The 25,452-nt window shown below is 36.7% G+C and overlaps 1 protein-coding gene across 11 annotated transcripts in view; it reads right to left on the bottom strand.

Annotated features, from left to right (window-relative positions):
• The window catches only part of UHRF1BP1L (UHRF1 binding protein 1 like), a 71,637-nt gene that overhangs the window by 20,063 nt on the left and 26,122 nt on the right, over positions 1-25,452 (bottom strand). For 8 of the 11 annotated variants that reach the window (XM_045587621.1, XM_036459155.2, XM_036459148.2 and 5 more), the window contains 11 exons: positions 21,970-22,132; positions 19,419-19,457; positions 18,938-19,029; positions 16,996-17,185; positions 16,302-16,442; positions 14,514-14,684; positions 13,219-13,399; positions 10,998-11,081; positions 7,006-7,188; positions 5,738-5,856; positions 2,862-3,003 (listed from right to left, as the gene is read on the bottom strand). In XM_045587621.1, the coding sequence (XP_045443577.1) occupies positions 2,862-3,003; positions 5,738-5,856; positions 7,006-7,188; positions 10,998-11,081; positions 13,219-13,399; positions 14,514-14,684; positions 16,302-16,442; positions 16,996-17,185; positions 18,938-19,029; positions 19,419-19,457; positions 21,970-22,132 (1,505 nt within the window). The remainder of the gene's footprint in view (positions 1-2,861; positions 3,004-5,737; positions 5,857-7,005; positions 7,189-10,997; positions 11,082-13,218; positions 13,400-14,513; positions 14,685-16,301; positions 16,443-16,995; positions 17,186-18,937; positions 19,030-19,418; positions 19,458-21,969; positions 22,133-25,452) is intronic. The other 3 variants (XM_036459150.2, XM_045587619.1, XM_045587620.1) reach the window with 3 other exon arrangements.

The following is a 25,452-nucleotide window of genomic DNA, read 5'->3' as shown; positions in this document are numbered from 1 at the left end:
GGAGGAGTGAAGACTGAAGACAGCATAGAAGGAAAAGGGAGGGAAAATGGAAAGCAAGGCGACTACAGCTGCTGGAGGGAAAGCACTGATAGCGCATGAGGGCGAGGCATGCAGTGGTGGTGGCAGCACATGTGGCCACGGAGATGGTGGAAGCAGTGGCCACGAGCATGGTGGGACAGGTGGAACGGGCAGGGCACATCCCGCCCCACCCACCGCAGCGGGAGAGGTAGGGGGACAGGAGAGGTAGGGGGACAGGAGAGGTGGGAGTGGCAAGAAGGAAGCCTGCTGGAAGTCTTGCAGGAATATTCCTGCAACAGATGCCTGGTACTATATAATAAAAGGCTAATATGCAAATAAACCGAACAGCAATACAACCAACCAACCAGTCACTATGACATGCGCTGACCACCCAGGGCACATGTGAAACATGGTAGTGGGATGGTGGACCAGGTTTTTGAGGGGAGGGGTGCCAGACCAAGGCGGGGCGTCAGTCACTGTCAGTGGGGTGAGCCTCTGGTGGTTACTGAAAACTCTTTGCTCCCGCACACTGTGGTCCCACCTGGCACTTGCACCTGCTGTCGGCTCCAGAGCCTCCGCTCTGTTGTTTAAACCACTCAGCGTATACTTCTTTGTTATGGCAGTGCTAGCACACTAGTACATGTAGGTATTAGAAGAAGTTGCTCTAAATTGTAGGCTCATGGGCTATTATTTTTACTTTTGGAAATTTATAAAAATAATAAACATATTACATTTATAATTATTTTTTAAAGTTGTATGTCTTTAAAGTTATATAGCTTAACAGAGAAATGAGACATAAGGAATGAAAGTGGATCCCTATACATGGGGATTCAGTATACTACCCGCTTTACATTTGTGTGTTTGAAAATTTTCCATAATAAAACCAGTTAAAACATAACCTAGCAATTCCACTCCTAGGTATCTGGGTGTTTAGGATTTAAATTGCTGGGGGGAAATTTTATATTTATGTCAGAAAAAATATATAGAGAGAGATTATAGAATGAGATTTTAATTCCTTTGGCACATGTTAATAAAACTGACAGAAATAAGCCTAGATTAGAAGTTAGAAATCCTGGAAACTAGCCTTCACTCTGAAGAAAAATTAGTAGTTCGATGATGCATTTTCTAAGGAAAACAATTTTAGGAGGTGTGGGAGAGGGCTGGAAACAATAGGACTACCCAATAATAGACAAATGGCTGTAAATGCCCTGGGGAAACAGTGGGGAGAAATGAATTTCGATTTAGAAGACCCATGCTTGAGTTTCAGCTATGCCATGCTACTTTTTCTAAGGGGCTGAGCAAATATCTTGATCTATCTTAATTTTCTCATTATTTTAGTCAGGAAGGTAGAGGAAACAAACAAATGAGAAACACACAAAAGACTGTTGAAATACATAAAACTGTGAGGATTAGATCCCAAAATCTGGCACAAACAAAAATTAAAGTCATAAAATAGCTCTATGTTTCTTCAAAGTAATTTCCAAGGCACCCCCTTTTGTTTTTAAATATTTTTAAATTGATTTTTAGAGAGAGAAATATTGATGTGAAAGCAAAACATTGATCAGCTGCCTCCTGCACACACCAGCCAGAGATTTAGCCTGCAACCAGGGCATGTGCCCTGACTGGGAATTGAACCAGCCAGGTTTCGTGATGTGGGATGACACCCAACTGAGTCACACTGTCCAGGGCAGGCTATCTTCCTTTTATGAACAACAAAGGCATGAGATCAGAAATCCCCTTTGAAACTAAGAACCTATCTTAAGTCAATATTAAACAAATGGGTACAGTAGGTCAAACTACTTTGGGAATCCTACTCTTAAAAAGAGGATGTAAAATTGTTTTCCCCCTATAACATAACCTATTTCATTTAAACACTTCTATTCAAGTATGATTTTTAACTGCAATAATGAAAAAGGTACCACATAAACAAGGCAAATTTTAATTTGAAGGACTCCTAGATCAATGGAGACAAACAAAACAGAATTTTAACCTTCAAAGAATACAAATGTATAATAATTTTAATTTTAAGCAGCGAAAGTAGGTTACAAATAAAAATTCATGTAATATATGTTTAACTAAACACAAATAAAAACTCATGTAATATATGTTTAACTAAACATAAATGACATTAAAACCAGGCCAAAAAATTCTCTGTAGCTAAAAGGATAACTTCATTATTTATTTTTTCAATGAAATACAGTTTTATATTTATATGGCAGAAATATAAATGGCGTTTTACTAACGGGGGAAATTTATTTCATTCTATAAATAGACTGTCATTAAACAGTCACCAAGTATAAAAATAAGTAAAACTTCAGGGATAAAATGAAGCACGAATACCACATAATTCCTGACATCAGGTATCCTACCAGCTAATGAGGGAAAAGAACATAAGAACAAATAATCTTATATAATAAAAGGGTAATATGCAAATCAACTGAAAAGCAGAATGATGAATAGCTATGATGCACACTAACCACCAGGAGCAGAAGCTCAGTGCAGGAGCTGCCCCCTGGTGGTCAGTGCGCTCCCACAGGGGAAGCACCTCTCAGCCATGGTGGCAGTGCTATGCAGTTCTCACTGCCATCAGTCGGACATCCCCTGAGAGCTCCTGGACTGCAGACTGAAGAGGGTGCGGGCTGGGCTGAGGGATCCCGTGCACACGGGCCTCTAATAATATATGAAAATGCTATACTAGAATCGTATACTACACACAACGATAACAAGAGTAAAGAACAATGACCTTTCTTTTTTTACATTTAGAAAACTAAAAAACTTAGCAAAAAAAAAAAAAAACTTCCCAAGTAATGAACAAATTATAAGAAAATAGGAAACCCTCTTACTTGGAAAATCCTTTCCATCTGGATAGTAATATTCTGTGAATTCTATATAGACAGCTGACATTTCTTGTGGAAGATACAGGGATTTTTTATTGCAAGAAATCATACTTTTTGGGGAAGAACGACATTGTTCTGCTGTAGAGACCTAAAAAAATAATTAAATTTCCTAAAGTAACACTGAGTATCAAAGCCCTTTCCAAAGAACTTATGCAGCTTAAACATCACCTCAAACTCTTAAAACTGCTTCCAATAACTTATGAACAGTCAATTGCCAATAAAAATTTTATTATATAATTAACTACACATTAAGTTATTTTTAAATCAACTATTCAGAAAACTATAATCTCTTTGGAATATTATCAATTATAAAATCAACTTGTACAACATTCCTTGCAAACTTATTGTTTTGAGCCTTAAAATAATAGATAGATTATTTCTATTATAAGATAATACAAATAAGTCAATGGCAGGTTCTGGACATAATTCTAAGTCAAGGTTAAAAAGCTCCTCTAATATATACTTTACAATAATTCTCTACTCAAATTTCTTTATTAAGAAAAGTATTATATATAGTTTTAGTTTGAGATGATAAAAAATTATGAAGATAAACAGTGGTGATAGTTGTACCATAATGTGAATATACTTAATGCCAATGAACCAAGATGGTTCATTGGCATTAAGTATATTCAGATGGTAATTTTAAGTATATTAAGATGGTAATTTTTGTGTTATATATATTTTACAATAAAAATAATACAATTATGCTTCTCAAATTCTTTAAATTATTAAAAATATACTATTAGTTTTAAGGTTCTCATTCTCACCCCAAAACTGATGATTTATAATTATATTAAAAACTTATATATTAATTTCCCCAAAATTCAACCAATAGAGTTTTATCAATTTCACTTATTTATGCTTACTTAGTAGACTAAAGATGTATCTACAAGTTATTTTTTTCATTCATTCAACAAACATGTATATTTCTCACACAAAGTGAAATGCTTTTTCAAGTTTGTTTTCTCTTATGTAAATTGCTAATCAAACCTTTTGATTATTTGTAGTCGAAGCTTTTCTCTACATATATAAAAATAAATCCTTTTCAAGTCAAAGTGTCAAGTTATTTTGATAGTCAATGGCTTATTCCCATTTTCCAATAATAGTTAGAAAGTTATTAAAAATGGAATGAACATTCAATTTTATTTTCTTCTAGTTACTGTGGTTTTGTTTTCGTGTATTCGTATATGCGTAATTTCTTTACTATATTTCACCTTCAACCATTTGAGATTATGAGTAATTCATTGCCATCTAAAGTCTGTTTCAAATGAAATGCACTATATATAAAATGTAAAGAAAGAAGCAATTGCAAAATAAAAATAAAAATAAACCCTTAAACCCAAAATTGGCACCACTTAAGGCCAGATAATTCTTAGCTGTGGGGGCCATCCAGTACATTGTACAAAGTTAAGCAGAACCATTGGTTTCTACCCATTAATGTCAGTAGCAACCTCCCCCAACTGTGACAACCAAAATGGTACTCAGGCAATGCCAAATATCCCCGGGGGAGCAAAACTGGCCTCCACTGAAAACCAATGAGTAAAATGAAAAGCTTTTCATACAAAATTAAGTTTAAAGTCATATGCTTATCAAAATAAATGAGAACATTTCATAAATGCTAAAACACATCTGGAATTCTTCCTTTTATTTTTAAAAATACATCACATATTCTATTGTATTGGTCTGAAGGATGTGAGGTTAGACCATGTTGTGAGATTACAGCCTGAATAATATTTTTAGTGGAAATAGGATATAGAGTTCTTAGTTATAAAATTATGTTCAGCCGAAACCGGTTTGGCTCAGTGGCTGAAGGGTCCTAGGTTCGATTCTGGTCAAGGGCATGTACCTTGTTTGCGGGCATATCCCCCGTGGGAGGCATGCAGGAGGCAGCAGGCCAATGTTTCTCTCTCACTGATGTTTCTAGCTCTCTATTCCACTCCCTTCCTCTCTGTAAAAAATCAATAAAATATATTTTTTAAAATAATAATTAATAAAATAAAATTATGTTCACTGTATAGATAATACGTGGTAGCTTAATAAAACAAAAAGATATTTTAGTTTCTTCCACTAAGACAACTGTGTAATAAGGAATCTGGACTACAGAGAGAAATCTGGCCTTTGTTCCTGCCCCTGAGACGCAATTCTAAGCTACTGGAATTTCCTATTCAAGGTGGATGACCCTGGGACCACAACATGATAGTTTATGCCCACAAAATGTCTCAGAATGGGACTGGCCACATTTTGATTGCCTTAGTACTGTCTAGAGGGTGGACATCTTGGGTCACGGGATTATCAGTCTTTCTAGAGACTGACTTCAACTATGTGGGCAATATTTCATGCATACTGTTACACGTCCATGTCAAGAGGCTAAGGTGTCCTGAGGAGAAAAGCAAGATCTGAATTTAGAACCCTCCCAGGCTCCAGGTTAGGCTCTCCTGCTATGGCCGGTTCTAATCTGCATTCTTTCCCCTGTAATAAATGTGACTCTGCAGTTGATTTCAGCGAGTTCTGTGAATTTTTCCAGGGAATTCTCCAATCAGTGGGCAGCTTATGGAACCCCTAAACGTGCAATTGCTATCAGAAGTCTGGTGCAGACTTGGCAATTTAAAGGAGTCGAGCTTAACTGCACAATGTGCCTACTCCTGGGAAACTATACACACAGAAATTGATGAACTAATATTTTCTATCCTATCTAATTTAGTCACTTCACAAAACTAATCAAGATGTTTTAAAACAAAATGGTTGCATCAGTTTAGAAAAGTTGCTTGCAGAAAATACTAGACGTATTTATCAGAATATTTAATTTATAAAGTGAAACATACCTGATATATATTGAAATCTGCAAGTCTAACCACAATAGAACTAGACATTAACTTAACTTTGGACTGTTGAGAAAATACTGAAGGTATTCTGGGAGTCCCTTTCACAGCTGAGTCTTTCTCTGTGGGAAAGAAAAAAATCCTCTCAGTTTACTGTAATTTTTTTTTCTAACAGTCACTCTTACTATTATGACAGCTACTAAAAATAAAGATAAAACTCTTGATTTCTCAAATGAGATATGTGAAAAAACTTTATATATAAATTGATATAAAAATATAAGTTATTGTAATTATTTTTTCATGTTGATCATGCCTAAACTAGGATTCACATCACATTTAAGGTACTCTCATGTGATAATTTTTGGCTGAAATATTTATTAATAAGAGAAGTCTTACCATTTAAGAGTCAAATATTCTATCTGGGTATTAGTCTTATATATTTTTAAAAAGTGCTTTGTTCCTTACACCTATGGTCTGAATGAGATGAAGGATTTTCATACACTGTTTAAACACAATACTTAGTCACAGAAAATAACATTTTATGAACCCACACACATACACATACACACACACACACTCAAGGTAATGCCATCCTATCTAATAAAAGGGTAATATTCAAATTAACCATCACTCCAACACACAAGATGGCCCCACCCATGTGGACACAAGATGGCCAGCAGGGAGGGCAGTTTTGGGCGATCAGGCCAGCAGGGGAGGACAGTTGAGAGGGAGCAGGCTTGCAAGGAAGGGCAGTTGGGGGCAATCAGACCTGTAGGGTATGGCAGTTAGGGGTGACTGGGCCAGCAGAGGAGGGCAGTTGGGGGTGATCAAGCCTGCAGGGAAGGTCAGTTGGGAGAACCAGGCTTGTAGGGGAATGCAGTTGGGGGGTGGGCAGGCCAGCAGGGGAGGGCAGTTAGGGACAATCGGGCCAGCAAGGGAGCAGTTAGGTTTCAATCAGGCTGGCAGGGGAGTGTTTAGGGGGTGACCAGGCTGGCAGGCAGAAGCAGTTAGGGGCAATCAGGCAGCCGAGTGGTTGGGAGCCAGCGGTCCTGGATTGTAAGAGGGATGTCTGACTGATTCCAAATCGGGCCTATACGGTAGTCGGGCATCACTCAAGGGATTTCAGATTGGAGAGGGAGCAGGCTGGGTTGAGGTACCACCCCATTCCCCTGCATGAATTTCATGCACAGGGTCTCAGTAAATACAATATCAAAGGAATGCCATTTACACAGTATCTGGGGAATGCCATAATGTTGTTATAGGTAAAATACCTGTTTGTGTGTGCTGGGGAGAGGCATGTGTTGGGGATTTAGGAGGTGAACCTACATTATGGTCCTTTATAGCCTGTTTAAGCATTTCAACGTTGCACTCAAATTCATGTAACAACTCGTCGGCCCATCCATTTTTTGTCTTGGTTGCATCACTAAAATACATCCAATGATTACAACTATCTCCTGTAAAATGAATAACAAAAAAATTACACTGAAAAGTTCACCATTTTCATTTATTCTATTATGCTTTTAATGAGATGTATTCATATTCTCAAGAGTTTCTTCAATTTCCCAATAAATTTATAGCTTTTACCTACTACAGATTTTAATATTCCTAGAAAATATGAACAAACATTTGGAATAGAGTGAAAGAAGATCAAAATGAAATAATTTGGGAGGATTTCCACCTAGAAGCGACCCTTGCTAAAATGTCCCTCAAAGTTTCCAAGTTTCCAACGGAAGCAGCACTGCTGGTGGTACCTTCACTGAATGCTCCACCACCTGGCATAGCTCTACCACACAGAATCACAGAGAACACCAGCAAAAAAAAAAAGAAAATAGTCTTTTGCCGAAATCGGTTTGGCTCAGTGGATAGAGCGTCGGCCTGCGGACTGAAAGGTCCCGGGTTCAGTTCCGGTCAAGGGCATATACCTTGGGTGCGGGCACATCCCCAGTGGGGATGGTGCAAGAGGCAGCTGATCAATGATTCTCTCTCATTGATGTTTCTAACTCTCTATCCCTCTCTCTTCCTCTCTGTAAAAAAATCAATAAAATATTTTTTTTTAAAAACCACATACCACCAAAATGCAGAGGTGTGCACAAGGTCAAATTACTTAATTTGGCCATAAACATTCATTCTTTTACTTTTATTAATTATTTGAGGTGAAGAGCCTATCAATATATAATTATTAAGAAGCCTAATTAAATCTTATTTACTGACAAGACTTCAAAAATAGAGAAAAAAATTTTTTAATGTACCTGGATTTCTAGGACTTAGCTAAAATCTTTGTTATCCTTTTGCTTTAAATTCTTTTTTTTTTAATTTTTTTAATATATCTAAAAATATCATTGAAAAATTCAAATATATTAATAAACTTTTTGGGTAACAATTAACAAAGTAGCACAAATATGTATCATCTGTATTATGATTTTTTTAAGTTTTAAATTAATTATTTAGATTATTGACAATTTCTAACAATTATACTTTCTAATAATCTAAGTAAACCTCAATATAAAAAATGCATGGATATTTCTATGGCAATTATATTTTCTTGGTAAGATACTATGAGGGGAGAGGGGAATAAATGCCTTGATCTCCTTTTTCTTTAAAAATTACATTAGCTCTCTAAGTGTGAAGAAGAAAGCACTCCGTCAGCAGAGGTCCTGACACACAAGGAGAATGAAAGGGCAGGCTTTCTAGTGCAGTTTGGAGAAAAAGAATAGATACAGATGGAGCTTATTCTGAAAAGAGCAGGAAAATGAATAAGCTAATTGAGCCCAATGTCTTCACTTGAACTCTAAAAAAAAGAATGAAGTGAAGACTTCTATCAGGGGAGAGGAACAAGCTGGAAATACAACTGAAATATGGAAAGACTTCCTGAATAATCAACAGAAAACTCACAGGAGAGAACGCTGATGATACCCAAGAACCAAAGGTAGAGACCACACAGAGATTGGAATGAGGGGCACAGGCAACAAAGGGCTGGCTGGGCACCCACAGGTGGCAACTGAAGTCTGAGAGAAATATCTCAGCTGTGGTGGGGAGCCACTGAGAACTCTGGGATCTGATCCCGAACCTGGGCTCCCCAGCAGAGAGCAAAACATAGCATCTAGCTGTGAAAAGCAGTGGGGTGCTGTCTGCCAGAGAGAGGCAGCTGAAAGTTTGGGCATTTTTAAAGGGCCAACACACAAAAAATCCCTGTGGAACCACCTACTTTGTGCTCTGGCAGAGGGTGAAGCGGACTGGAGCTGTGAGAGAAGAATCAGGACGGGGGATTTGTGAAAAGGAACTCAGAAGACAGACACCCCAAGTTTCCTGGGCTGAGTCATTTCCTCACATAGTGGACATCTTTCCCAAATAGACATCTGCCCAGTCTGGGGGAAAGGCAGTTGACACTTGCTATTGGAAAACATCTTGCCCTAAGGCCACTTAGGAGATTAAAACAATTAGCCTTCAGACAGAAGCAACTGTCCCACCCAGTTGAAAAAACTCTCACCTAAGGATGACTGCCTCAAGGAATCCTATTAGTCTGTAGACAGAGGCAGGCTTTGAGTTTAACACTGTCTTGCACTAAAGATTGAGAGGTGTAGAGGATTTACCTAATACATAGTCACAAACCCAAACAAATAACCAAAATGAGGAAACAAAGAAACAACCCACAAATGAAAGAACTAGTGAATTCTCCAGGAGATAAATGAAGCAGAGATAAAAAATTTATCGGAAACAGAGCTCAAAGTAATGCTGTTAAAAATGCTCAAAAGTGTGAAAAAAGATACAGTAATTATGAAAAAAAACAAACCAGTCTGAGATAAAGAATGACATAACACAAATAAAGAATACACTGGAAGGAATACACAGCAAATTAGGGGAAGCTGAGGATTAAATCAGTGAAATAGAAGACAGAGCTAAAAATATCACTTAATTAGAGAAGCAAAAAAAAAACAAAACAACAATTAAAAACCAGACGGTCAGCTTAAGGGAGCTGTGGGACATTGTGAAATGTAACAATATTAGAATAGTAAGTGTGCCAGAAGAGGCAGAAAGGGAAAAGGCATAGAGAAGGTATTTGAAGAAATAAACTCCCTAACCTTGTAAAGGAAAAAGTCACTCAAGTTCAGGAGGCACAGAGAACCCCAAACAAGAAGAACCCAAACAGACCCAAGCACAGACACATCATAATTAAAATGCCAAAAATTAAAGACAAAGAGAGAATCTTAGGGCAGCAAGAGAAAACTGTTACCTACAAAGGAGTTCCCATAAGGCTGACACCTATTTCTCATCAGAAACTCTACAGGCCAGAAGGGAATGGCATTAAGCACTCAAGATAATGGAAAGCAATGATCTAAGACCAATTATAGCAAGGCTATCATTCAAAATAGACAATCAAATAAAGAGCTTTCCAAACAAAACAAAAAAAGGCTAAAGGAGTTCATCACCACCAAGTCAGCATTATAAGAAATGCTAAAGGGATTGCTCTAAGGGATTGCTGAGAAAAAGAAACAGAGAAACCTAACCATACAGAATTGAAATGGCTATAAATCAGTACCTCTCAATAATAACCCTAAGTGTAAATGGATTAGGTGTAGGGTAGCTGAACGGATACAAAAACATGACCTAACTATATGCTACCTACAAGAGACCCACCTCAAAACAAAAGACACACAGGATGAAAGTGAAGGATGGAAAAAAATTTCCCATGGAAATGGAAAAAAAAAAAAGCTGGAGTAGCAATACTCATATCCGACAAAATAGACTTTAAAAGCATCAGACTAACTGAAATAAGCTAGTCAGAAAAAGATAAATATATGATCTCATTCATTTGTGGAATATAATGAACAACATAAGCTGATGAACAAAAATAGAGCCAGAGGAAAAAAATATTCTAGAATGTAATGTAAATAATCCTGTTATTTGCAGATTTTCAATATTTCCTACAAGGTTGATGAATATCATGCTATGTTAGTACAGTTTTTACTTAAAATCCTTTTATTCTTGAAATATTAATGTATATTACATGTAATATTATATGTAAGATCATTTTTCTTGAATAACTGGTATTTATTGCATGTAGCATCATATTTAAAACTGTTTCTTGAGATGTTTATTGCATGTAACATTATATTTAACATCTATTGCATATAACATTATATTTAAAATCATTTTTCTTGAAAATAAAAAAACTGAAAAAAATTACATTAAAACAAAATAAAATAAATTGGTTTTATAATATAATGCAAGATTTATTTCATTTAAAGAAATTGTTTACACATACCTGCTTTGTGATAAGGATAATAATCTATAGTCAGTTTTGTAAAAGATAGCTGCATAGCCCCTCCAGTAATACGTCTATTTGACTCTGGGAAAAGAAGATGTATTTGAGAGAAAGTGAAAAGAATATTAAGCAAATATCAAAAACACTTAATTTGCCACACCTACAGCACAAACAGTAATAACTGTCTCTCTGTTATCGTGAATAATACATTAAGGATTTTAGGAAATGCAATTCAATCTAATAAATATTAAGCCCCAATCACTTGCAAGGTACTAGGCTTAAAAATGAGGATACAATCAACTTTTATATTTATAGTCCTAAACACATGTCAAGCATTGTTTTAAATACTTTAGATATAAAGGTACTTACTATTTTGCTTTTCATAACAACCCTATAAGATAGGTACTGTTATTAGTAGTATGCCCATTTTCTAAATAAATTAAGATACAAAAAAATTAAGTAAAACAGGCCAATGTCATACAGCCAATAAGTATAGAGTTGCTTTTGAAGCCAAGAAATATTTACTACTACACTATACTATCTTTTCTCTTACTGAAGAAGAAACTGAGTCTATTAGGTTGCATAAGTTGTCCAAGATCACATAGCTAAATTAAGGTCAGAAGTACCTAAATTAGTGTAACTCCAACACAAAAAATCCAATCTTAAAATAGCATGGACAAATCAAATACAAATTAAGACACAAGCTATGTAAACACTCTCTACATTCATTTGATAGATAACTCTAATTTATTTCAACCAGCAGAATTTCTGGTACAGACTTACAACCACTCATTTAAAACTCCTGGCCAACTGTTTCAGAATTCAGGTTTTTAAAAAATATTTTATGAAAGTAATATGACAGTATATATATGGCATATCATATTCTAAGCAGATTCTAGGGCAGCACTAAGTAATAAAAGATAGTAATTCTGTAGCAAAACTCCAATATTTACACTAAGTGGATAAAATAAAGATGATAAATAGCAAAGTATTTAGTTTTCCCAGCAAGTTTTTCACAAAACTAAGAAGAAACATTACAGAAATTTCTGGATTTTAGAATAGCAGAGAACTAATTACACATCTGTACAACAGCAATACTATATTTTGGTAGAGGGGCTTTTCTTTAAGTAATGTCATTCAGTTTATTCTCTGAGGGAACATATAAAGGAATGAAAGAGCTTAGAAAACACTTTTCTCTATTCTTTTCCTTATTAACTTTGACCCCTCTTTTTGTCATTTTGGCTTTGTTTTAATTTTTTGGATTTTCCTTCCAAATCACTAAAACAGAAGATAGCAACTATGCCAAATGACAAAAAAGATAGACAACAAACCCTCTCCAAATTCCAAATATCCCTCACCTTTTATGCTCCACCCTTTGATCATATATGATGAAGGCAAGATGTTTTCTACTGCTAAGTATCTAGGATTAGTCTGAATATTCACTCTCACAGCCTTAAAAATCCAGAGCAGCAATTGTCACTGTTATTCTAATTCAGGTCTGAGACACACCAGTCAGATATCCTCATTTAAAAAAAATCCCCAGCCAAAACCGGTTTGGCTCAGTGGATAGAGCACTGGCCTGCAGCCTGAAAGGTCCCAGGTTCGATTCCGGTCAAGGGCACATACTTTGGTTGCGGCATCCCAGTAGGGGGTGTGCAAGAGGCAGCTGATCAATGTTTCTCTCTCATCGATGTTTCTAACTCTCTATTCCTCTCTCTTCTTCTCTGTAAAAAATCAATAAAATATATATTTTTAATAAATAAATAAATAAATAAATAAATAAATAAATAAATAAATAAAATCCCCAGCTTGATTCTCATGCTTGCCAAAGTTTGAGAGCCATTGTCCAAAAGATAGGACTACCTGCTGAACCCTTTCAACACTATGGGCCAGGGACACTCTCTGACAGAGAAATTTCCCAGAATCTAGATTAGGGAACCACGGTTTTTCAAAGTGATCTAGAACCTTTGTCTACTATGCAGCACAGTCACCCAGAACCCGCTAACTCCCACTTGCCCGGGTGCTGTTTCTATGGTGCTCAATGTACTGCAATCTATAATGTTTAGCATTACACCTTTCACAAGCATGTATCGCTTATGAATGATAAAGTTATGACCAGTTATGTTATAGCACATATTACATAATAAACATGATAAACAATCCATTTTTATAGTAAATTCTAGAAAAACCAAAATCGTTTAAAATAAGCAGCGTTAGTCACCTTTTTCTTTAGCATGAATATCATCGCATATGTGCAGGTCCAGATGAGAAATCACTAAATGATGGGAGGTTTCTTTGACATCGAAGTCACTGAACAGTTTCACAATTGCATCATTGAGATCAGGAGCATTTGATGCCTGGGGTGACTTCACTTGCTGCGTAGATGGGGTTGCTGTGGAGCTCTAAAAGATTCAATTCTGCCTTAGCATTGCAGGTTAAACACTTGCAATTCCCACACAAGAAAACTTAAATATTCTTAGGAATAATGGTGAAAAACAAGCAAATACATTTTCTTTTGCATCTACGATAACAATTTGAATATGAATCCAAATGCTTTGGTAAATAATTGAATAGTTATATTCACATATTTATAGCCTTTCTTGTCTTAGAAAACATACTTATTACATACTATTATAGGCAGTTTATTTGACTATTATTAGTTCTATCTATTAAAGAGAAAAGAAATGTGAGTCCTGTACCATACATCAGCTGTATACTTGTACACTATGATATATCCTGTACAAATTAATCACTGCTTTGTAAAAGCACTTGTGTAAGTGCTCTAGTGCCTCTTATAAGATGTGGTGTGTCTTTGAACTTGGATATCTAAAGAAGCTAGAAAGCAGAAGAAACATAAGAGATTTTAATTTTGATGAACAAGAATAGATCCAGAGACAAGTGGCAGGGGAAGTGGGGGTTAGAGAACAACCGAAGGACTTGTATGCGTACAGATTAGCATAACCAATGGACACAGGTACTGGAGTGGAGGGGGCTTGCTCAGGGTGGGAATGGCTGGGGAGGAGGGAGAGCGTTAATTGGAGGAAAAGACATACGTAAAACTTTAGACAATAATAAAACATTTTTAAAAAGAGATTTTAAGTTCAAAAGAAAAAACACAGAATATTAGTGAAGTATATAGATATACTAGTATGTTTACTAGCTTTTTCAAGTATACAGATATACTAGTATGTGTACTAGTTTTTTCAAGTATATAGATATATTAGTATGTTTACTAGTTTTTTCAAGAGAAAAAACACAGAATATTAGTGAAGTATATAGATATACTAGTATGTGTACCTCTAATAGCCTAAAATAATTCTGCATACATATTCTGATACATTAGCCTTAGAACTGTATGTGAAACACCAATGGATGTTTCTCTCTCACATCAATGTTTCTTTCTCTCCCTTCCTCTTTCTCTATTATAATCTATTCCCCATAAACTAAACAACTAACCATTCTGATTTTTAAATCACTTACAGTAGAGTTTTTGTTCCTGTTAATTTAATAGCATACCTGTGTAGGTTCAGAAGCCATACTCTTCCTTTGTTCTGTTGACTTTTCTATTGCTTCACTAAGAGATTTTGCATATTGTACCATAGCCTTCAACTGAGAATCCGTCAAGACCCATAATAAGTCATCCAATATTAGAACTAACTTTGTTGCAATGACGTTGCAGTCCTTTAACTGTCAAAAAAAAAAAAAAAAGATTCATAAAATGAGGCCAAGAAATAGAAATTATAATGTACTTTTATTTCTTTTATTTTTGAATAGAAATATGGATCCTGTCATCCATCAAATATTTAATGAGTTCTAAAATTATGGAAAAAACATCCCTTAGTATTAGCAATACAGTGGTAAAAAAAAGACTGACAAATTCCTGTACCTAAATAGGTAAAAGCTATATAGGTACGAGTACATAAATAATTTAATTTTGCACTTAAAGGTAATAAATCATTTAATTATCTATGTTAATTTTAATTCTAGTATAAAAAGGGGCATTAAAATTCATTAAAAACTAAAATGCTAGCCGAAACCGGTTTGGCTCAGTGGATAGAGCGTCAGCCTGCAAACTGGAGGGTCCTGGGTTTGACTCCAATCAAGGGCATGTACCTCGGGTGCAGGCACATCCCCAGTACGGGGTGTGCAGGAGGCAGCTGATAAATGTTTCTCTCTCATCGATGTTTCTAACTCTCTATCCTTCTTCCTTCCTCTCTGTAAAAAAAAAAAAATCAATAAAATACATTTTTTTAAAAAAGATGAAAAGCTTAATCTTTAAAAAACAAAAAAAAAAACAAAAATGCTATTTTAACCACATATTCTAAAAAAAAATTTTCTCAATTTAATTTAGTATAGTAATTTATGTCTGGTGATACAATACATGTTGTTGAGACTTTAAGCCATGGTTAAAGTAAGCCATTACTCTTTCATTATATTTCATCATAATCCATAGTGGACTTTCAATTTCTTATATCCTTAAGTATCAATCCTCCCTATTTATCTTAATTACCAGTCATATCTTAATAATCTTCTAAAGCTACCCTGTTTCTCCGAAAATAAGACAATGTCTTTTATTAATTTTTGCTCCCAAAGATGCACTAGGTCTTATTTTCAGGGGATGTCTTATTTTTCCATGAAGAATACGGTACACATTTACTGTTAAATGAAAATAAAGGAAATTTATTACCTGTATATGGTAAGGTAGTACGGTAGTTGTCAACACAAACCAGACAAACTGTGAATCCTACATTATCAAGAATTTACTCATTTATTCAATGACAATCATGTCATCATCTTCTGGAACATCATCATAACAATCCAATTCCTGAATTTCCTGGTGAATTTCTTGTGACTCCATTTCTTTCAGAATCAGTGGACCAAATCTCTCGTTTAGCCTAGGGGGTCCTTATTTTCAGGGGATGCCTTTCACTCAGAAGGAAACTTGTAAATAAGTCTTATTTTCGGAGGATGTCTTATTTTCGGGGAAACATGGTAGTAGTTTTGGTTACTGTTTACTTACTCTTGAGCAATTTGATAGGAGAAATGTTAAAACTGTTAATGTTCAACAGTTATTTGGCAACTGAGAAATCTACTCAATCATAAAAAATAAAAATCTAAATGATAAGTCCAGAGGACTGAAAAATGTTATTATAATAGGTTTCTTCAAATATTGGTTTAGGCACTATATTTTCTTTTACTTTGCATTTTTTTAATATGCCAATATTTTGCTTAAAAATTATTTTAAATTTCCTGTCAATTCCAATAGTTATCACATGAATCACAAAGGAAACCCTGTTAACTTACTCTTCTTTTAAGTGTGACTCTGATTTTTGATTGGTTGGTTATTAATCGAACAGGTGCACACATAATTTCAAGATGTGAACTTTGGGTAGCATCTGCCTCTATTCGAATCATCTGCCAATTTATTTCTTTAAATGTCAAAACCTAAAGAGAACACAGAGATTGGCTTTACTTACTCATACAAAACAGAATGTGAAAAATGTAGATTTAAAAACAAAAAATAGAAATGTATCTCTTCCTAATTTTCATGACATTCTCGATAGTCACTATAATTTTATTTTTTGAAATTGTATTCTTCCAGCAAATTCAGTAACACATCTTTATAATTATAATCATCATGGTAAAGTTGTTAATACTTTTATTAGAAGTAATTTAATGTTACTATAAAGTATAAAGATCATTTGAATCACGGGACCAAGAATTTAAACGACATATTTTAGTTTGGTAATTGTAAAATTCAATTGTGAGTACCTGTGAAGTTAAAATAGGATTATTAGCTCTGAGTTGAAAAATTACAATAAAGATATTAAAATACGCATATTTAACAATAAGATTAAAACAGAGATAAATATCTAAAAAGCAAATCTAGTAGTATGTGATTCTAGGTTACCATAAGAAGTAATTATTTTAAATATACTCTTTTATTTATCAGGGACTAAAGTAATTTTTAAGCCAACAACAACAAAAAAATCTTTACCTCTCCTCTCTGTGGATCTTGGATACGAGTAAATCTTAAATCTCCATGCTCCCAGTTTGCATTCACACTATAGATCCGCAGCTGGGAAAGTTCAAAGGATGCATTGAAGGCTTTTGCTCCAATGCGGATGGCAATGGAATTTACAGAAACAGTGATTCCCTCAACTACTTTTTCAGCAAAGCCATATTCACTGAAAAACAAAACATAATGTGCTAAAGCCAAAAAGTCATTAAAAGAAAAAAAGTTATCTGTTAATATTCTTAAACATGTACCATAATATTTATTCATTTTGGCTTAAAAAAAATTTTTGTTTAAATAACAGCCTCGCGTGGTCACTTGTAAGTTATAAAATGCTCTTCTCAAAATGATAAAAAGATTTTTAAAATTGGAGGTTATTTCCTAAATTAAATTATTTATATCAGCATCTCAAAAAGCATCAGTCCAGACAGCAGGCATCTATAACAAATAAGAAAGCTGAATTCTTGACACAAAGAAGGATGAAGGAGCCAGTAAAATATAATTTCATAGTTTCGGAATAAGGTTAAAAAAGTTCATATTCTCTAATTCAATTCAGCGAATACTTATTGAGCATACACTACATGAACAACCCTGGGACATAAGGAAAACTAAAATATAGTTATGGCATTATAGGGCTCACAAGTTACTTGGGGAGGAAATAAAACACCCCAGTAACTAAAACATGAGGCAATTTGCAATTGTTTTTTAAAAAGGGACTCGTCAGTACATTTGGTAGAGGAAGAAATTGCTTATAACTAGGAAGAAATATATCCAGGAAAAAAAGATGAAGTTTCCAAAGGGAGAGATGGGAAGCAAGGGAAACTCTAGAATGGAGAAAGCATGAGCAAAGGCACGGATAAGTAGGAGAGCAGAGGCTATATTTTAAGAATGTTAAATAGTACAGTATAACTAGAATATAATCTACCAATATATTTTGACCAGAGGGAAGGTAAAAGTTTGCCCAACTAGTATATTATTTTCATGGTCATCAATCAATATGACTATTATTCCTAAATCTATGTCTTCATCCAGATCTGGCACTTCAGACTGTAAAACTTAAATGTCCCCTGGGCAGCAAAATTGGCCTCAACTGAAAATCAATGAGTAAAATGAAAACTAAGTCTCAAAATCATAGGCTTTTGTCTAAATCCAATTTGCAAGCATTCTTTACTTAGTCAATTTTATAATAATCTAAAAAATCTATAATTTTCTAGGCATCAATTTAACTCTTAAGAATCATAAAAGCGCCGAAACCGGTTTGGCTCAGTGGTAAAGCATCTGTCTGCGGACTGAAAGGTCCTGGGTTCGATTCCGGTCAAGGGCATGTACCTTGGTTGGGGGCACATTGCCGGTGGGGGTTGTGCAAGAGGCAGCTGGTCGATGTTTCTCTCTCATCGACGTTTCTAACTCTCTATCCCTCTCAATTCCTCTCTGTGTAAAATCAATAAAAATATATTAAAATAAAAAAATCATAAAAACTCTTTTGATGCATAGAATGATATCCATCTGATTTATAGAATGCCTAACCTGTTCTGCTTTCATTTTCTGCTACTTCTCTGCCTTTTATTGATCATTACTATTTAAATATCAGTAAAAATAAGATGAATAGTAGTAAAAGAGACTAAATTCAATCCTGCTACTTTTGTAATGTATAGTGTATACTAAAACTGTACAATCTATGATGGGAAAGGTGACTGAAAGAGAGACTGTCTGAGGTTAGTGGATTTTAATTTATGTTTCCTTACACAAATAATAGAGATGATTATAAGTAAAAATAGAGTTTAAAAGAAAACACAAAACAATGAATGCATAAATCTACCAATGATTCATCCAATGGAACAGCATATCAAGAAGGAAAAAAACAAAGATGACTCTAGGAAAGAATTCCCTTTGCCAGTCATACAGATTAATGAAAATAGCTTACCTCTGTCCTGAAGCAGTTGCAATTGGTGATGGGCCATTAGGGTTTCGTGGTTCTTCACATGTACTCATTTCCATTATTACTTTATCTAAGGACTAATAGAAATGCAGTAAAACTGTAAGCAATTAGATACTTTATTTTATGTATATTATAAAAACATTTAAGACTATGTCCTCTTTCATTTTTTTATGAGCTAAGTAAATATTAAGTGAAAGGAGTCACTTTAAGTGCCACTCTAAAGGCCTAAAGAGACAAGTATCAAAACAGAAGACAATGTACTACTCAGTCCTTTCTCAAGGCACTTACTATCTGGTGGGAAAATTGTGTGTTTTATAGGAGCATAAGAGAAAAACAGTAAGAAGTAGCCACATATTGCTGAGAAAATCATATTTTATACAAGTGCAATTTCTAATCCTAGAATGTGTTTATATTAAAAGTTAGACGCTTAGATAAATGTTTATTTCTGAAGCAATTCAGAACTCACCAAACAGATGGGATGTGTTTTTAGCTTTGTCCACGGGATCTAAAAAAAAAAGAAGTTTCTTTCTTTAAAATGAATCATTAAAAAGATGTAAAACAGTAACCAACACAGCTTCTTTCTTAATATAGTGACAGATATACCAAATTGTATCAGATGACTTCTTTCTTAAATTGCAAAATAAAATGAGCAATTCATTCATACTCTTAAAATTAGATGTATCTATCCTATATAATAAAAGGCTAATATGCAAACAGTCTGAACAGCCAAACAACTGAACAACTGAATAACCAGTCACTAGGACGTGTGATGACCACCAGGGAGCGTGTGTGGAACAGGTGGGCATTGGCCATGGTGGGATGGTGAAGCAGGTGAGCAGGGACACCAGACCAAGGACACCAGTCACTGCCATCAAGGCAAGCCTTTGGTGGTTATTTACTCCTGCACGCCACGGTCCTGCCTGGTGCTTGCACTGGCTGCCAGCGCTGGCGCTGACCCCACTTGTACCCATTGCTGATGCCGGAGCCTCTGCTCACACCCACTGCCAGTGCCTGGCGTCAGCCCCCATCACTCGGCACCATCAGCGGATGTGAGTGGAGGCTGCTGGCTGCGATCGCCCGTCAGGGCTTCTCCACCTCCCCCTGCTCCTAAGGGGTGATAGGGGCAGCAGCCGCTGACTGTGCCAGCCCCACTCACACCCACTGCTGGCCTTGGCCCCAATGGCTCTGCACCTTCAGTGGGTGCAAGAGGGGCCAGCACCATCAGCGTGTGGAAGCGGTGGTGGCAGGGGCAGGGCTGCCAGCATACAGAGGACTAGGGGGCCATGGCAGATAGGCTACGACCTGCCTCCCTGCCCACCGTAGCCTCGCAGCCCACAGTTCCTTTCAAGGTACACAAATTTGTGCACTGGACCCCTAATCTATGTATATAAAAGGATAAACGACCATCAGACCAGCAGGTAGGTATGACATGCACTGATCACCAGGGGGCAGACACTCAACGCAGGAGCCACCAAGCTGTGGTGACCTGGCAGCAGCAATTCCCCAGTGATGCACCCCAGAACTAGAGAGGAGGGAGCCCAATTCCAGTGTGTGTCACTGGAGAACCATCCTCTTGTGATCCGGGACTCCGTGGGGGATGTCAGAGAGCCAGTTTCAGCCCGATCCCTGCAGGCCAGGTCCAGAGACCCCACCTGCCGGAAGGACTCCGCTCACTCTGCAGATGACCTTCAAGTCATGTGCACCCCAGGTGCAGCTGGCTGGCCAGGAACCACTGGAGGCTGGCTCCAGGACATGTCAGGTCATCTCACCCGATCACGTCCTGATGGCCACCTTCTAATTAATTTCCTTCCAATGTGCACAAATCCGTGCACCGGGGCACTGGTATTATATAAAAGACTACTCATATGTTTAATCATTGTTTTAAATAAAAATGTTAGGTTGTCTTAAATATCTTCTTTTCCCAACCCTTAAAACACATTTTAATTTCACAATTTAGTTAAAACTTCACAGAAAAACATTATCAATATTTTGATCACTTAACAATGTTTTATATTCTATAATTCTGACCAATATTTTCATAGATATTCAAGACAAATACAGAAGTAAGGCCATTGCTATAAAATGTAGGCAATAGCAAATAAATATTATTCAAACATAACTTGCACTAAAATACCATGTCATTGGAGATATTTGGGTTTAAGGATGTTAGAACAAAAAATTAAAGAAGACTAACTTTTTTCTACAATTTTCTCATTACTGCCCAATTTTAATTTTATGAAACAAATTAGCAATCACTTTTTACACTGAGCAGACTTTAAAACAAGGCATACTCTTTAAGAACTGGAAGTGATAAGACATTAGTGTCAAAGCAAGTAGAAATAAGTTTTAATTAGTAGTAATAACAAAAGACAATTTTAAAATTCTCAAAATAATAAACAAATGAGAAAAAGAGACTAAACTTCAAATAAAAATACACAGATTAAGATAACTTATCAGTTATGTCTTCATTTAAAAGTGTTTACTTATAACAAATTTAAACTGTCACATGTGACAAATCTTTGAATATTTTACTAATAAATTTCCAATAATTTTATTTAAATGTTAATAACATTAAATGTTTTAAAAATTAAAATCTATAATTTAGTAATTAATATGTTAGCATATGACTAAATTCATAAGGTACATATTCTTGTAGTTATTTAGACTGGGGCATGGGGAACAGCCGGCCGATGGGCTGAGTAAGGTATATGAAATCATTTGGTCAGGCCCTGCCAAGGCATTAGGGGTGAGTTAACTAAATGTTTGACCAAATATAGCAGACTAATTTTTGATCATTTTGTATGACCCTCGAATGATGTTATAAATATCCAAATGGCCCTTGGCAGAAATAAGTTCCCTACCCCTGATTTAGACAAAGGTATTTGCCTTTTTAAGCCATGTTAATAAAAATGCTTCTTTATAGAATTATCTAAAGCAAAATACTTTTTTAAAAATATAAGGATGAAATTAAAAAAGAAAAAAACGAAAATGCTTTTCACACATTATCAAAATCTCACCCTAATAGATGCTTTATTACAAAAAACTTTGTTGATAGCAAGCCATGTTGGCAAATCCAACATATTCTGGAGCACCTCTTCATCCAACTCCAAATTCTTCAGTTCACCTTCTCCTTTAAGGGTACTTAGATTTATCTTGTCAGGAGATAAATTTTTAGTAAATCTGAAAGAGAATATATATTGACATTTATTTTGGCATCGGTTATGGTAGAGTCATTCTTACAAATATACAGAGCATTACAAATGTAATAGCAGCACTAAGAAACCCAAAACTGCAGTGACAAGCTCTACTCCAATCCATGTTTTTCAACATAGCTTTATTTTTTGTTTTCATCTCTGTTGTCCATAACTCTATTAGAGAAAACCTAGTATTTTTGTCATACATTTAAGTCATATACCCATATGTAATCAAGCTGTGGTTCTCACTGTCTTGCGAATTTATGAGTATTTACTGAGTATCTATTGTTTCCCAGACACTATGAAAGGCAGTGCATATCACATTTTGTTCACTTTGCTATATACTACGTCACAAGAGGGAATATTCCTATTCAGCTAACCAACCTACAAGGAAGGTTAGGAAAAATGGTACTCTTTAATAATAGGAACAGCAGTAATAGTTACCACCATTCCTTTTCTTTTTTTTCTCACTTATTTTTTAAATATTTTTTTTATTTTCAATTACAGTTGATATGCAATATTATTAATACATTAGTTTCAGGGTGTGCAACCCAGTGACTAGACATTATATAACTTATAAAGTGATCACCTGATAAATCTAGTACCCATTTGACATCATACATAGTTATTAAAAAACTAGTGACCCCCCCCAAAAAAAATTTAAAAACTAGTGACCTGGTGCATGAAATTCATGCACATTAAAAGGGGATTAATTAGAGGAAATATTTTAATATTGCTACTTACCCTTTCTCTATAATAGAAGTGTCAGAGATGAAAGAAATTTAGTAAAATATATATGAAAATCTTCCTTCTGACAGAGTCTGGGGCTCAACACAGGACCCATTGTAAGTCCCTGCCCCTCCATATGTGCGAGATCCAGACCCAGCCGGCCCACCCCCATTGGGCTAGATCTAGACCCCAACATGCCCCTCTGGAGCAGGGGGCACGGCCTCAGATCCCCCAGCCTGGTGCTGGGGTGGGAGATAAGGCCTGAGGTCCCCCATCAAGAACTGCCAGGCGGAGGATGCAGCCTGAGGTCCCCCGTCAAGCTCCACTAGGTGGGGGAAATGGCCTGGGGTCCCCTGCCAAGCCCTGCCAGGTAGGGGGTGCAGTCTAAGGTCCCGCAGCCTGGAACCAGGCAGGGGGTGTGGCCTGAGGTCCCCTGTCAAGCCCCACAAGGCGGAGGGCACAATCTCAGGTCCCCTGCCCAGTCCAGCGCCATGCAGCCTCAGGTCCCTGCTGATTGCTTAAGGCTTCTATCAATAACTCGGCCTCTGCTGTGTGTGCAGCCATCTTGTTATGATGTGATGGTCAATTTGCATATTCCTCTTTATTAGATAGGATTATTGACTATATTCCCTATGCTGTAATTTATAAGATAGGCCATTTGTATGGAAAATCCACTGGAAACAGCTTGGGTGGGCCAGAAGTTGAATGGGGTGGGACAAACATTGTTAGCCAGATTGATGGAGACTCAAATATGGCTCCCCTCTGCTGGCTCTGTGAGCGGAGGGCTCAGCAAAGAAACCATGGTCTCTGCCAGCACTTCTGTAGTGTAGGGGAGAAAGCTACAGTGTCCCTGCACGAGTGCTCAGAGCAAGTGAGTACAAGTAAGTCCACATTAGCACTCCTTTTATTTTTATTGATTGATTAATTTTAGGGAAAGGAAGGGATGGAGGTAGAGAGGAAGAGAAAGAAACATCAATTTGTTGTTTTACTTATTTATGCATTAATGGGTTAATTCTTCTATCCCCTCACCGGGGGTCACCCTAACAGGGTGATCACTTTATAAGTTATATAAAGTTTAGCGTTTCAGGGCCATATTCTAACCAACTGAGCTCCCCAGCCAGGGATGGCACTCCTTTTAGAATCACCCAGTGCTTCCCAGCTTTAGAAACTGGCCCAGATCATTCTAGGAATAAATTATAGTACACACTAGAGGCCCAGTGCTGCCTCCACAGGAGCCGGGAGGGACACGCCGATTCCATGGGAGGTGGAAGGGAGCCACGCTGCTTCCGCAGGAGACAGGCTTGCTGTCTCCTCTCTCAGAAGGCTGCGGGCCGGTCCCCCTGTCCCTGTCCGCTCTGGCTCCTGGGGGCCAGCCCAAGCCGGGCCCGGCGACGAAGCAAGCATTCCACCAGGCTGCTCACACTGCCTGTTCTCAGGGGCCATCCCCCCAGGACTTAGGGACTCTGGTAGATCTGAGAGGACTGGGTGCCGCCATCTTTGTGACAGAGTGATGGTTAATTTGCATATTACCCTTTTATTAGATAGGATGACCTACCACTTCCTTAAGGCAGAACTTTAGAGCTAGAGACGGACATTCAATAAGAACTAATTGTGGCCAGCACCGGTTTGGCTCAGTGGAAAAAGCATCGGCCCGCGGACTGAAAGGTCCCAGGTTCAATTCCGGTCAAGGGCATGTACCTTGGTTGCAGGCACATCCCCAGTAGGGGGTGTGCAAGAGGCAGCTGATCGATGACTCTCATTGATGTTTCTGACTCTCTGTCCCTCTCTCTTCCTCTCTGTAAAAAATCAATAAAATATATTTAAAAAAAAAAAAAGAACTAATTGCGGATTCACTATTCAGATACATACAGTGACAAGCAGTACAATCAAGGTCCCTACTTTTGTGTAGGTTTCAGTTTAGTTGTAAAGATGGAAGACCAAATACGTAGACTATATGACAGAGAGAGCATATAGTAGGGAGTCTTAATACAGAGCTTCTTTAAAACAAGAACTTTTGAGATGGCATCTAAAGGATGAGAAGAAACCAACTACAGAAGGAAAAGAAGGGCAAGAAAGAGTATTTCAAGAAGAAGAAATAAAGCATCTAAAAGTTCTGAGGCAGGAGGGAGCATTGTATAAAATAGAACTAAGAAAAGATCAGCGTGTGGAATGTGGCAAGAGGGACAGGACAGTAGAAGATAAATCTAGAAGGGCTAAAAGGAGACCAATTATCCAAGGCCCTGACCATTTTGTTCATTAACTTATTCATTCAATTAATTTTAATTGATACAGCAGGTCCTCAATGTCATTCTCTTAGAACAGTATTTCCCAAACTTTTGACATATGTGTACCCCTTCTATAATTTTTGTAACGCTGAGTACCCCTCTTACTCATGAGAATGTAGAATTAGGCGCAGCTAAGCACGGTGCAGTGCATATCCCCACCAAACTCCGGTGCAACGCATACCCCCACCAAACTCTTCCCGTACCCGTGGGAGTACGCGTACCACACTTTGGGAAACACTGTCTTAGAACACTGATGACACCCCGCAGGAACTTAATTCTTATTTTTATCTAT

This window comes from Pipistrellus kuhlii, unplaced genomic scaffold (genome assembly GCF_014108245.1).
Source record: "Pipistrellus kuhlii isolate mPipKuh1 unplaced genomic scaffold, mPipKuh1.p scaffold_m20_p_3, whole genome shotgun sequence".
Taxonomy (NCBI): domain Eukaryota; kingdom Metazoa; phylum Chordata; class Mammalia; order Chiroptera; family Vespertilionidae; genus Pipistrellus; species Pipistrellus kuhlii.
Note: the sequence above shows the minus strand (reverse complement) of the source record. Positions and strands in the feature narration are given on the sequence as shown.